Source organism: Toxotes jaculatrix, chromosome 13, assembly GCF_017976425.1.
Source record: "Toxotes jaculatrix isolate fToxJac2 chromosome 13, fToxJac2.pri, whole genome shotgun sequence".
Lineage (NCBI taxonomy): Eukaryota > Metazoa > Chordata > Actinopteri > Toxotidae > Toxotes > Toxotes jaculatrix.
This window is the reverse complement of record NC_054406.1, coordinates 24,398,100-24,410,032: the sequence shown is the minus strand read 5'-3', so window position 1 is coordinate 24,410,032 and position 11,933 is coordinate 24,398,100. Positions and strand designations below refer to the sequence as shown.

Here is an 11,933-nt window from a genome sequence, read left to right as displayed (position 1 = left end):
GGTTTTCTCCCACAGGGTTTCACACAATCAGCTAGAGGTCCAGTGTCAGTCCACTGTTGGTGGAGTCACAGACACAGACCAACAACAGGAGAACCTGGAGCTCCAGGAGTCATTAAGATCAGAGTGTAATAGTATCTGTGACTTTATGCATGGGAGTGTCAATAATATTAACCAGTAACTGTGTGGTGGAATCTTTTCAACTTCCAGTCTCTTCATACTCTTTAATCACAGTCATCTCTGCTGGTCTTGAAGTAAGAATTTGCTCCACATTCTCAAAAAGAAAACATTATAAACATATTTACAACTACACTTAGATCTATGTTGTAAGCAAATACATTCATCTAATACCTATTACATACATATTACTTGCATTTTTTAGGAATTATTTCAAATAATGATTAAAATCTAGTTGTATACAAGTTGGAAAACAATTGAATTTTTTGCAAGCACACTGTCCATCAAAGGCTGGCATCCAGAATCACTTGTGTCTCTGCTTAAAGTGCTTGAGACTGACAGTGTATCTGTCAGACTTGGAGAGGAGGAGCCTTCACACCCTTGCTGCAGGACACTTAGATCTGAAGATCACACACACACAAGTATAAGGCAAATAAAATCTAAAGTCCAGCACATTAAAACTATATCACAGACCTGGCTGGATATTACCTGTCTCAAGACAAAACATTACCATTACCTATAACTCTGCTTACCACAAGTAGTGAGGGTCACATATTCTGTCAGGTCTGAACCATCAGCCAGGTTCATAGATGCTTCAGTAGATGGGAGGTCTGAAATGCAGACAACACATACAGCTTAATATGAACTGATTAAATACTGTACTTTGGAATTCTTATCATCCACTTCTCACAATCACATATTTTTGTCTGTGTCAAGATACAAATCTCTCAAAATATAAGTGCAGCAAAATATGAATTTTTAAATGTCCTACCATCATCACTGTAGATGAAAAACACAGATCTTTGAAACATCCTCATCCACCTCTGCTCCCTGTTGATCTGTGACTTTCAGTGTTGTAGTCTCTGGGATAAGAAACTTCTGCTGGACTATACCATAACAACTCCACGTTACAAAATGTTTACATCTTTATTAATTTAATACTAAACATCTGACTGACCTACACTGAGAAAACCTGAGAAGCAAGCCTCTTCCAGTTTAATGTCCTTCTTCTTCGCGAAATTATTCTCTTAAAACACCGACATGCGGTTGCATTGTTGGATGGTTATTTCCAAAACAGTATTAATTACCTTCAATATGCGCGTCGTCATTAATTTGTGAAGCTTATCAAACAGTTTGTCATTACCGTCATACAGACACATCACACGCCACAGACAGTATGGCCGACATTAACGTTTGAGTGAAAGCTAACAGCTCCACAATGGCAGCTAAGGACAGTTAGCTAACTAATGCTGCGGGAGCTACTTGCTCTAAATAATGCTACCCAAATAGTAAAAAATGTAACTCTGACCAGGGTTATATGTCAAATCCCTGGGTGTTAAAGTAACACCACTGAGGGAGTTAAAGGAGGAACTCTGACAGTGTTGAATGTTTAACTATTTTGAAAGTGTTAATCTAACTCCACACAGTGTGGAGCCATATAAACCCTGGAAAAGTGTTGAAATCAACTGTGGGAGTTAATTCGACTCCGGACTTTTTGCTGTGGCGGGTCAGAGGCTGAGATGAAAGGTTGTTCACCTTAATCCACTGTCACCTGTCCCACAGACAGATCCAAATCCACTGGATCAGCTGGGATCTTCTCTCCTATAATAATGATAATAAACATCATTTATATAGTTTATTTTATAGTAAGTCTGTAAAAACACTAAGTTAAATCTGATTTAGTTGAAAGCACATGAAACATGATTTTAACAAACAGAAATTACAACAAAGTGAAACACGTTCTAAACTTGTAAACAACACAGAAACACACACAATGAAACACAGTGAACAGAAAACACATCAGGTTCATAGCAACTACCAACATTTAACCATAACTAGGCTTTGTTGATAATGTATACAGGGTTAACAGTAATGGTGATCTCAGGTTTGACACACACATACACATACACATACACACACACACACACACACACACACACACACACACACACACACACAGACCATGTGACTTCCTGTAAATGGAGAGGGGAGGAGCAGGTGAAACTGAAAGTGTTCAGTCAGTCAGTTCAGACGCCATTTTAACTGAACAGAGCAGGAGGAGGAAAACTGAAAGCTGAGGCAGGGTGAGTGTTAATACAACATTATCATTATTTTACTGTCAAAGTCTCTGTCAGATTTCTCCCTGTGTACTGTTTCAAACAAAGCAGGACTGTGGTTATGAGGTGGTTTTCAATTCATCACTTTCATTCTTGAAAGGAATCTTGATCCTGTTTGTTCCTTTTTCTTTGTCCTCTGAGATTTTAAACAGGCTTGTTTAGCCCAGGGGATGTCAGGCTGGAATATATTCCAGCACGACTAAGATGGCGGCGCGTGTGCAACGCGAGGCTCAGCGTCTCCCCAGTTTTTGCAAAATTGCAGTAGTTTTCCTGCTCATCTCGGGTCTGTTCGTACGGAACAGCTTTTCTTTAACATCATACATCCGACAGGAGCTTTTGGATATCAACCTACGCTTCTCCAACAGTTTTATCGCCGATCTTCGACTCATCCCCGAGATCTCCAGAACACCCGAGTCTAGGCACACTAACCAGCCGGGCGGAAGACCTCGCAGGCGGCGTCGAGATCGTAAACAGAGACGGGGAAAGCGTGGAGGGCTAAGAGCTAAGCTAAAAACAACACCGCACCGGCTCTCTCTACCCAGTGTTTTCCTCGCAAATGTACGGTCATTGGTGAACAAACTGGACGAGATACGACTCCGCATCAACAGCTGTAAGAGACTTCTGGACTGCAATGTCATGATTTTCACAGAAACATGGCTACACAGCGGCATACCCGACAATGCTATTGAGCTAGCCGGACGCCACACACTCCGGGCAGATAGAACGGCAGATGACTCCGGTAAGACCAGAGGCGGAGGACTGTGCATTTATGTAAACAATGCTTGGTGTACGAACTCTGTCATCGTTGGGAGACACTGCTCAGCTAACCTAGAGTTTCTCATGGTTAAGTGTAGACCTTTTTATCTGCCATGGGAGTTTACCTCCACCATTATCACTGCAGCCTACATTCCCCCAGATGCTAATGCCAAGCTTGCTATGAGGGAACTTCATGCAGCCATTAGTAAACAGCAGACTGCTCACCCGGAGGCTGCATTTATTGTGGCGGGTGACTTCAATCATTCTAATTTAAAGACTGTGCTCCCAAAATTTCACCAGCATGTTTCCTGCCCCACCAGAGGAGACAAAACTTTAGACCACGTTTATACAAACATTGCTGGAGCTTACACTGCCTCCCCCCTCCCCCACCTGGGACAGTCTGATCACCTTTCTTTGTTCCTCATTCCTAAATATTCACCCCTCATCAACCGTGTGAAGCCAACAGTGAAGACCATCAAAGTGTGGCCAGCAGGGGCAGACTCTGTACTTCAGGACAGGTTTCTACACACAGACTGGAGTATGTTTGCTTCTCAGGCCACCTGTGGCTCCCATACGGACATTGACACCTATGCCTCCTCTGTACTGTACTATCAACACCACCATCGACAGCATTACAACACAGAAACAGATCACCACATACCCTAATCAGAAGCCATGGATGAACAAGGAGGTGCGGCTCCTGCTGAAGGCCTGGGACACCGCCTTCAGATCAGGTGATGCACAAGCCTACAGTGAATCCAGAGCTAACCTGAAGAGGGCCATCAAAAAGGCCAAGCACTGCTACAAGCTAAAGGTGGAGGAACATTTTACCAACTCCGACCCCCGACGCATGTGGCAGGGCATCCAGGCCATCAGTGACTACAAGCCCAGCAACGTCACACCGGCAGCTACAGATGTCTCCTTCCTCAACGAGCTAAATGACTTTTATGCTCGCTTTGACAGAGACAACAAGGAGATGGCCACCAAGACAAAACCCTCAGCAGACCATCAGCCCCTCATGTTCACCTCTACAGATGTCTACAATGCACTAAGCCGGATCAATGCACGCAAGGCTGCTGGCCCAGACGGCATTCCTGGACGCGTGCTCAGGGCATGCGCGGAGCAGCTTGCAGGGGTCTTCATGGACATCTTCAACCTGTCCCTCACCCAAGCGGCTGTGCCAACATGCTTTAAGTCCACTTCCATTGTGCCAGTGCCAAAACACTCCTCCCCAGCGAGCCTGAATGACTACCGCCCTGTAGCACTCACACCTATAGTTATGAAGTGCTTTGAGCGACTGGTCCTGGCTCACCTCAAAAACTGCCTCCCACCCACACTGGACCCTTACCAATTTGCCTATTGCAGCAATAGGAGCATAGAAGATGCAGTATGCACAACTCTGCACTCTGTACTCACACACCTGGACAACAATAACACCTACGCCCGAATGCTGTTTGTCGACTTCAGCTCGGCATTCAACACCGTCATCCCCTCCAAGTTGACCACTAAACTTGGAGAACTGGGCATTGACACCTCCCTCTGTAACTGGATTACGGACTTTCTGACTAACAGACCTCAGCATGTCAGGTCAGGCCACATCTGCTCCAACACCACCACACTCAACACCGGCGTACCACAGGGCTGTGTGCTGAGCCCATTCCTCTACTCCCTCTTCACCCACGACTGCAGACCTGTAAATGGATCCAACACCATTATCAAGTTTGCAGATGACACCACGGTGATTGGCCTCATCAGCAACAACGATGAGACTGCCTACAGGGAGGAGGTACAGCACCTGGCCACGTGGTGCGGCAACAATAACTTGCTCCTGAACACCAGCAAGACAAAGGAGCTTATTGTGGACTTCAGGAGGGTGAAAAGAGGCACACACAGCCCCATTCACATCAATGGGATGGCTGTTGAACGTGTCTCCAGCTTCAAATTCCTGGGGACTCACATTACAGAGGACCTGTCCTGGTCCACCAACACCTCCAGCCTGGTCAAGAAGGCTCACCAGCGCCTCTTCTTCCTGAGGACACTGAAGAAGAACCACCTATCTTCAGCCGTTCTGGTGAACTTCTACCGGTCTGTGATTGAGAGCATCCTGACCAGCTGTATCACAGTCTGGTATGGAAACTGTTCAGTCGCTGACCGAAAGGCACTGCAGCGGGTGGTGAAAACTGCCCAACGCATAACTGGGACTCCACTTCCCTCCATTGAGGAGGTCCAGAGAAAACGCTGTCTGCGACGAGCTCGCAACATTCTCAAGGGCTCCTCTCACCCTGCAAATGGTCTGTTTAACCTCCTGCCCTCCAGGAGACGCTTCAGGAGCCTCCGAACAAGAACCAGTAGACTCAGGAACAGCTTTTTCCCCACAGCTGTTTCCTTATTGAACTTAGCCCCCTTGTAACCCCCCACCTCCACCTCCCACACCAACCCTGCCCCCCGACGACACCCCCCCCCCCATTACCCACACACACCAACCATACTCCTCACACCACCCACTTTTCTTCTTTATATAGTGTACATATATTCATAAATCCATCTATATAGTAAGTTCATATTACCTGTATATCTGTACATACACTTAGATACATAATGCATCTGTATAGTATGTTCATAATACTTATTTAACTGTACATACTGTTATAAAACACTCATCTGTATATCATGTTTATATATATTCATATATGTATATATCTAATGTGAATACTGTACATATTGCACTTTTTTTTTGCCATATCCTGCACTTGCTGCTTTTGCACTTCTGGTTAGATGCTAACTGCATTTCGTTACCCTGTCCCTGTACATGTGTAATGACAATAAAGTTGAATCTAATCTAATCTAATCTAATCTAAAAAATTCTCACACTGAACTATGGAGACAGAATACAAATATATAGCTATATATTTTGTCTGTGTGTGTGTGTGTGTGAGGATAAGGTCAAGTGTTAGTTAATGTCTCATATTTGGTCTGTGAGAATGTAAAGATTGATCTGTGAGAAATCTTTTAGTTCTTTGCATCCTGTTGTGTAGCACACACAGCTTCAACACAGCAGAGTTGTGTCTCTATAGATACATGTGTGAAGGTATCACTGACATCAGGTGAACTATAAATGAGTTTGGGGAATCTGGATGTAGAGGATGAGGCCTTAGTTTAGCTCCCATGCCGGGCAGACGACAAGAGGAAACCAGCAGAGGATGTGATGAAATGTGATCCCATCATTCTCCTCCAGAGGGAGTTTAGTCTCTGCTATAAACTGCTCTATGTGATGGGATTGTTGGTGAGTACCTGCCAGATAGTGGTCCACGGAGCTACAGTGGCATGCAAAAGTTTGGGCACCCCTGGTCAAAATTTCTGCTAATGTGAACAGTTAAGCAAGTGGATCATGAAATGATCTCCAAAAGGCATAAAGGTAAACATGAAACACTCTTTTGCAATATTTTAAACAATATCAGTGCATTATTTTTGTTTTCTACAATTTTAGAGTGAAAAAGGGAAAGTATTGTGGAAAATTTTTTATTGCTAATTTAGAACTACGCTGTACCTAAAACCCATCCTTTGTACAAGTCTGCCCACATTTGCATGCCACTGTATATATACATATGAAGGGAGCCAAAAAGAGGAAGGCAGGAAGCACTGTGTTGACTTGAAAGTGATGAAGTTTTGTTTTTTGTTTTTTTCTTTTTTGTTTTTCTTTTTTGGAGAATGTGATCATATTATTGGTGAGAAAAGGGTCGACAACTGTTACTGTTGTTTTTTTCTAATAAAAACCAGAATTGTGACACTGTGTAGTTCACTGTAGGCACATTACTTATGTCAATACATTCACATTCCCACTTTACTGACATTATTACAACCCCAGCTCCGGGGGTGGGAACACAGGAGTAAACAGAGCCTGCTGGCTGAGAGGGACAGTGAGGAGAAGGGGAAAGAGGACAAGGAGGAGGAGGAGGAAGGACCTTTCGTAGGTGGATCATGTGCTGCTGGTTGTATAGGAGGAGCTGGGTGATTGGGAGCTTCCTGACACAAGGAACAAAACAGCAGATACACAAAACACTACACAGACCATGATTAACATTTATAGCTGTAATTTGTCAACATGATTCCACTGAACTGGTACAAAGAATAAAGAGCCTTGGTTTGTTTTAATGTTTTGAATCAAATAAGTTTGAAATTAACAAATTTCTGGCTCAATGAGATGAAACTCATGACTCATGAGACAAAAAAAAAATCACATCACATCAGCTGTAAAAGCTTCACAAACAGTGTGCCATTATTAAGATACACATTATTCGTTGTGTCCAACATTATACATAAGATTAAACATGTTGTATCATGAAAGAAATATGGATTCAGTTTCCATTTGAAGTGACAGAGAATTCAGAGTTTGACCTAAAAATTGAATTTGTCATTTCTGTGTTTAATGACTCTTTGTCTTTCACAGATGTTTTGTATTTCACAGTTAACACAATAATTATTACGCTTTTTGATTTGATTGTGATTCATGTGATTGAAGTGAATATTAGGCAGATTCACACTGACATGAACATCTGATTGTTTTCATGCTGCATCCACTAAGTCATGAACTTTTTTATGTTGAATACAACAGGTCAATCAATGGATCAGTCAGTCAGACTTTATTTGTGTAGCACTTCTCATACAAGCACCTTGTAACACAAAGTGAAATAAAAAATAAATCTAAGTGTAGAAACACTAAGAAAATGCTAAAAGAGAGAAAAAGAGCTGAAGTGAGTAAAACAATAAATCCCCAAAATTGTGGTCTGTATCAGAGAAAGGTTTGTGTGATGAAACACAATGAACAGAAAATATAAACACATCAGGTTCATAGCAACTACCAACATTTTAACTAGGCTTTGTTTACGTATACAGGGTTAACAGTAATGTTCACACACACACACACACACACACACACACACATGCACATGCACAAACACAAACGTACATACACAGACAGATAAGATAAGATAAGATAAGATAAGATAAGATAAACCTTTAATAGTCCCACAATGGGGAAATTGCACTGTTACAGCAGCAGAAAAAACACTCAGGATTTACACAATAATACACAATAATAATAAATACTATAAACAGTAAACAGTATGAAAAAAGAAGAAGAAGAAGGCTGCACATAAAGCACCAGTTTTTAAGTCCAGAACAGAGTATGTGTGCAAGTGGTTTGTGTGCATGTGGTTTGCTCAGCACAGCTGGTTGTACAGTCTAACAGCCGCAGGAAGGAAGGACCTGCGATAACGCAGACCATGTGACTTCCTGTATACGTGTATACGGAGAGGGGAGGAGCAGCTAAAACTGAAAGTATTCAGTTAGTTCAGACTCCATTTTAACTAAACAGATCAGGAGGAGGAAAACTGAAGGCTGAGGCAGGGTGAGTGTTAATAAGACATTATTATTATTTTACTGTCAAAGTCTCTGTCAGTTTTGTCCCTGTGAACTGTAGAGAGAAGAAGACTCAGGATGAAATTCTATCCACACAAAGAGACAGAAAAGGAGGATGAGAATGTTGAGTGTGTTACTTCCTGTTCTCTCAGTCTTGCATGCGACTCTTGATCAGACTTGTGTGTCTGAGTTCACAGTCTGTTTTACTGGTTTCCTTCTCAGACTGACTGAAGTCAAGAAGATGAGTGTTCGTGTGAAGCGAGAGGACAGAGCAGAGTGTCCAGGATCCAGCTGTCTGTCTATGAAGAGTGACTGGTCCAAACAGTTTAATCCTCCATTCTTCAGTATTGAACCTGGACCCTCAGACACAAAGTAAGAGAACTGCTACAAACCTGTGAACCTCCAAACTTTGGGCTATAACAGTGTTTAGTGTGTTGAGGTCCTGCAGTTGTCGTCTCTGTCTGTAACAGCTGCTGTAGTGTCGACAGAAAATCAGTTCTTCCTGGTTCTTCTGGCTCATCAGTGTATTAATACTGACTGCTGAGGCTGCTTGTTTCTTTTGAAATGATCTGATTAAAGAACATTTTTACTTTCACTGATTTTCCATATTGTTCTTACTACCAATAAATCCCATATGCAGAGTCAAACCCACACAGAATGTGTATCACAGCCTGATAGATCTGATTCCTCTGAGCCAGGAAATATTAAAACACATCAGTGAACCACACTGTTACACTGGGTGACATGTTCCTTCATGTTCGTGAACACACACACACACACACACACACACACACACACACACACAAACAGTCCCCAAGAAATGCAATATTTGCTCCTGTTTCTCTGATAAAAACTACAGACAACAGGTGTCTTAGGAAATTAATGAGCCTTTTTAAAAAATAGTATTTATAAAGATTTTCATCTTCAGTATGAACATTTAATGATCAATTGACACAACAGTGTTGTTTATGGATGCTGGTGTGTTGCCTCCATCCTTCAGTATAGTGTTCAGTGCTACAATGGTGACGCTGCAGGACGTCAGCTGAGAGTTCCCAGAATGACTTTGTCCTCAGACAATTTATCAGTGATTGATGTGATATGAATAAAAATGTGTTTGTGTTTTCAGAGGTCAGGACCACAGACTAAGAGCAGAGTCTCCAGGATCCAGCTGTCCTATGAAGGGGGACTGGTCCACAGACTTAAATCCTCTAGACATCAGTAATGAACCTGGACCCTCAGACACAAAGTAAGAGACTGTTTCTAGTGTAAACTGACCTGAAGATGATTCAGTTCTCAGACATATTTGAAGGAAACAGGGAGACACCAGGGGCCAGATCCATAAAACTCTGTGTCCACACAAAGACAGAAATATGCACACACACTCTTTTCACCAGATTTATAAAGCAGAGCTTTCTCATGTTACTGTTTTATCAGTCTCAGTCGGTGTGAGAGTTGGTGTATGAACATGAGCCTGATTGCCACTTCCAGAGTCTGTAGACCTGTCACTGAAAAGAAGGACAAAGAAGAAACACAGTGTCTCCAGGTTGGAGGTTCCACTTTAATGATTTACACGTCCGAGCCTTTAACAGCTTCCAGACATTGTGAACCAAATCTGGATATTTGTTCACAACAATCAACAGAACATTTAGTGTCAGCACAGGTCGTGCTGCTAAAATCATTTGTTGTCAGGTTTCTGGGATTTAATGACTGTTGGAAAGGAGCAGAATGTCCTCACACTGGATTGTAGCTCCCAACAAAGTTTGATCAGACTGAAAAAGGAAACACTTGAGTTAAATGGCCAACATGACAACGAGCTAATAGGACTCAATACATCATCAAGATAAAATACATTATCAGAGCCTGAAAGAATCCCAACAATCTCACAGTAATCCACCCAAAACATCCAAGAGTATTTCAGCAAGTTCAAATATTTGTTGGAAAATGTATAAGATATAAAATCTGAGAGAAAGATCCAGAACAAGAGCTGGACTGCAGACAGTCAGTCAGAGCAGCACTGTACAAAGTAAGACTGTACATCTGTCTGCTCATGTCATCATCTCTGAAAACAGGACCTGTGCTTTGATAGAGAGTCATTTGTTCTATCATACAGCTTTGACATTTAAGATGATTATAAATACAACAAAATGAAAAAGCTTTTCTTTGCTTGTCTTTAGTTTTTATGCAGCTGATGAAAGAAATGAGCAGATTCTCAGATTCTCTTTCTTTACTCTGACATTATTTCTTCTGTGTCAGCAGATTTTCAGCAGATAGTGGTCTGCAGGAGGTTTTAGATGAACATAAGATCAGTCTGAGGAGGAGATGTGAACGTGTGACTGAAGGAACTGAAGGAGCAGGAAGTGAAACCCTCCTCAACAGGATCTACACTGAGCTCTACATCACAGAGGGACAGAGTGAAGAGGTTAATACCCAACATGAGGTGAGGCAGCTGGAGACAGCTTCCAAGATGAAAACCTTCCATGACGCTCCAGTCAAGTGCCACGACATCTTTAAAGCCTTACCTGACCAACAGAGACGCATCAGAGTCGTTCTGACGAATGGCGTCGCTGGTGTTGGAAAAACCTTCTCAGTGCAGAAGTTCACTCTGGACTGGGCAGAGGGCTCTGAAAACCAAGACGTCAGTCTGCTGGTTCTGCTTTCGTTCAGGGAGCTGAACCTGATCAAAGATGAGCAGTACAGTCTTCTCATGCTGCTCCATGTTTTCCATCCAACATTAAAGAAGCTCACAGCAGAGAAGCTCGCTGACTGTAAAGTGTTGTTCATCTTTGACGGCCTGGATGAAAGCAGACTTTCACTGGATTTCAGCAACAGGGAGGTCGTGTCTGATGTCTCACAGAAGTCATCTGTCAACGTGCTGCTGACAAACCTCATCCAGGGGAATCTGCTTCCCTCTGCTCTGGTCTGGATAACTTCCCGACCTGCGGCAGCCAATCAGATCCCTCCTGCATGTGTTGACAGGATAACAGAAGTACGAGGCTTCACTGATGCCCAGAAGGAGGAGTACTTCAGGAGGAGATTCAGTGATGAAGAGCTGTCCAGAAGAATCATCTCACACATCAAGACGTCCAGGAGCCTCCACATCATGTGTCAGATCCCAGTCTTCTGCTGGATCTCTGCTACAGTTCTGGAGCACATGTTGACCACAGAGCAGAAAGGAGAGCTGCCCAAGACCCTGACTGACCTGTACTCACACTTCCTGCTGGTTCAGACAAAGAGGAAGAAGCACAAGTATGATGAAGGACATGAGACGAGTCCACAGGAGCTGACGAAGGCTGACAGGGACATTCTTCTGAAGCTGGGGAGGCTGGCGTTTGAACATCTGGAGAAAGGAAACATCATGTTCTACCAAGAAGACCTGGACCAGTGTGGTCTTGGTGTCACAGAGGCCTTGGTTTACTCAGGAGTTTGTACAGAGATCTTTAAAAGAGAGAGTGTGATCTTCCAGAAAAC

General features: G+C 42.9%; 1 protein-coding gene across 1 annotated transcript; it reads left to right on the top strand.

Annotated features, from left to right (window-relative positions):
• Nucleotides 1-8,681: 8,681 nt before the first annotated feature.
• LOC121191508 (protein NLRC3-like) lies at nt 8,682-11,709 on the top strand (the record flags this gene model as incomplete). Its single annotated transcript, XM_041052675.1, has 4 exons — nt 8,682-8,837; nt 9,592-9,711; nt 10,722-10,772; nt 10,812-11,709. Coding segments are annotated over exons 1-4 (1,200 nt in total), but the record flags the coding sequence as incomplete, so codon positions are not given.
• Between the last annotated feature and the right edge of the window lie 224 nt (nt 11,710-11,933).